The sequence below is a fragment of the Sinocyclocheilus rhinocerous genome, unplaced genomic scaffold, assembly GCF_001515625.1.
Source record: "Sinocyclocheilus rhinocerous isolate Xijiao unplaced genomic scaffold, SAMN03320098_v1.1 scaffold986, whole genome shotgun sequence".
Taxonomy (NCBI): Eukaryota; Metazoa; Chordata; class Actinopteri; order Cypriniformes; family Cyprinidae; genus Sinocyclocheilus; species Sinocyclocheilus rhinocerous.
Window position 1 is genome coordinate 185922 of NW_015645515.1, and position 1902 is coordinate 187823.

The 1902-nt window shown below is 41.5% G+C and overlaps 1 protein-coding gene across 1 annotated transcript in view; it reads right to left on the reverse strand.

Annotated features, from left to right (window-relative positions):
- Window positions 1-1455: 1455 nt before the first annotated feature.
- LOC107706037 (uncharacterized) overlaps window positions 1456-1902 on the reverse strand; it is a 12100-nt gene continuing 11653 nt past the window's right edge. Inside the window, exon 3 of the mRNA XM_016509605.1 lies at window positions 1456-1867. Coding sequence (XP_016365091.1) covers window positions 1483-1867 — 385 coding nt within the window. The 3' untranslated portion in view covers window positions 1456-1482. The remainder of the gene's footprint in view (window positions 1868-1902) is intronic.

Below are 1902 nucleotides of genomic sequence, written 5' to 3' on the forward strand. Positions count from 1 at the left end.
GTGTATTCATAACCTGCGCTAATAAATCTACGCGCAGCTGCATTAGGTGGGATCGCAATATAAACACACGCATTCACGTGAGCCGAGCCGTAGCAGAGCCACCAATGATGAATGGAAGCTGAAGACAGCTTCAAAGCCCAGAGAGGAAAAGAAAAGAAACTGCCCTAGAGTTTAAGCTGCGCTAAATATCACATTGAAAAGAAGTTAAACCAAAAATTTAAATATGCTCACCCTCAGGCCATCCAAGCTGTAGATGAGTTTGTTTCTTCATCAGATCTGGAGAAATGTAGCATTGCATCAGTGTCTCAGCAATGGATGCTCTGCAGTGAATGGGTGCCGTCAGAATGAGAGTCCAAACAGCTGATAAAAACATCACAATAATCCACAAGTAATCCACAGCACTCCAGTCCATCACTTAACATCTGGAGAAGACAAAAGCTGAGACTAATACGGCATTAAGACATTTTTAACTAAAATACGAGACCATAATCCATAATAAATGTGGGTGGAGACCACAGATGGACTTTTTCACTGGAGGAAGCATTATTATGGATTATTTTAGTTACAAACGTCTTGATGGATTTGTTTCAGCTTTTGTCTTCTCCAGATGTTAACTGATGGACTGGAGTGCTGTGGATTACTTGTGGATTATTGTGATGTTTTTATCAGCTGTTTGGACTCTCATTCTGACGGCACCCATTCACTGCAGAGCATCCATTCATTAGACACTGATGCAATGCTGCATTTCAACAAATCTGATGAAGAAACAAACTCATCAAGAGCATCTTGGATAGATGAATCAATAGATGTAGAGCAGCTCAGATAATTAGATTTTACAAGAATTTGATGAGAAGTTTATCTTGAGTGTATCTTGAGCACAGTTCGAGTCTTAGCAAATGACCGTTTTTCTGAGATCTTGATGTGCATCTCTGCATGAGATACGAGGGTTTTGTTCTTCACTTGAGACGGTTTTGATAGAAGTCTTATGTGAGCGTCAGCGAGGCACAGCTTTGACTAGAATCAAAGATAATCTCGAGCACACGAGGGCCACAAAATGCAAACACCTGCAGGAGACGTGATCCTTCTCAATGAGACACAAATGACGAAGAGATACATGCTATAGTACTAACTAACAGATATGATCATAACTTAGCCAGTCGACTGATTATATTAAGAATTGCACACATTGTTTGTATTTTGAAATGCTTTGTTTAAATATGGAAATGAGGCTTTATCTAATTATATATCCGCTAATTTGCGTAAATTTCAAAAAGATAAATCTAAACACATGGATAAAGCCAGGTTCAAATTTATTGTTTGATTTTGTTGGCATATTAGGAAAAGGTTTTTACAGAAGGTCATTCTGACGGCACCCATTCACTGCAGAGCATCCATTGCTGAGACACTGATGCAATGCTACATTTCTACAGATCTGATGAAGAAACAAACTCATCTACAGCTTGGATGGCCTGAGGGTAAGTGTTATGAAACAGAAGGACACAGGACAGGGACTGATACAGATGGGATGTTTATTGACAATATGGAGGCAGGCAGATAAACGAATGAGTAAAGCAGACTTAGCTGAGACACCGTTGAGTAGTGACAACCAGGTAAGAGTCCACAATGGTGAATGCACAACAGAAGATGAAGATGGCGGATCGAGATCGAGGAGGGTAAGTAGCGCAGGAAGGTAGCCAGGTTCATTACATAAGGTAACAACAAGAACAGACAAATGAGAAGTGCAAAGTGAGGGTTTATAAAGGGTGGCTTGATTGGTGAAGGCAGGTGCAGTGAATCTGAACTCCGGGGATTGTGAACAAGTGGGTGGAGCTGCAGGTTCTGGCGTGACTGGTGATTATGTGACAGTATCCCCCCCCCCCCGGCAGCTCCAGCGGCGACAAG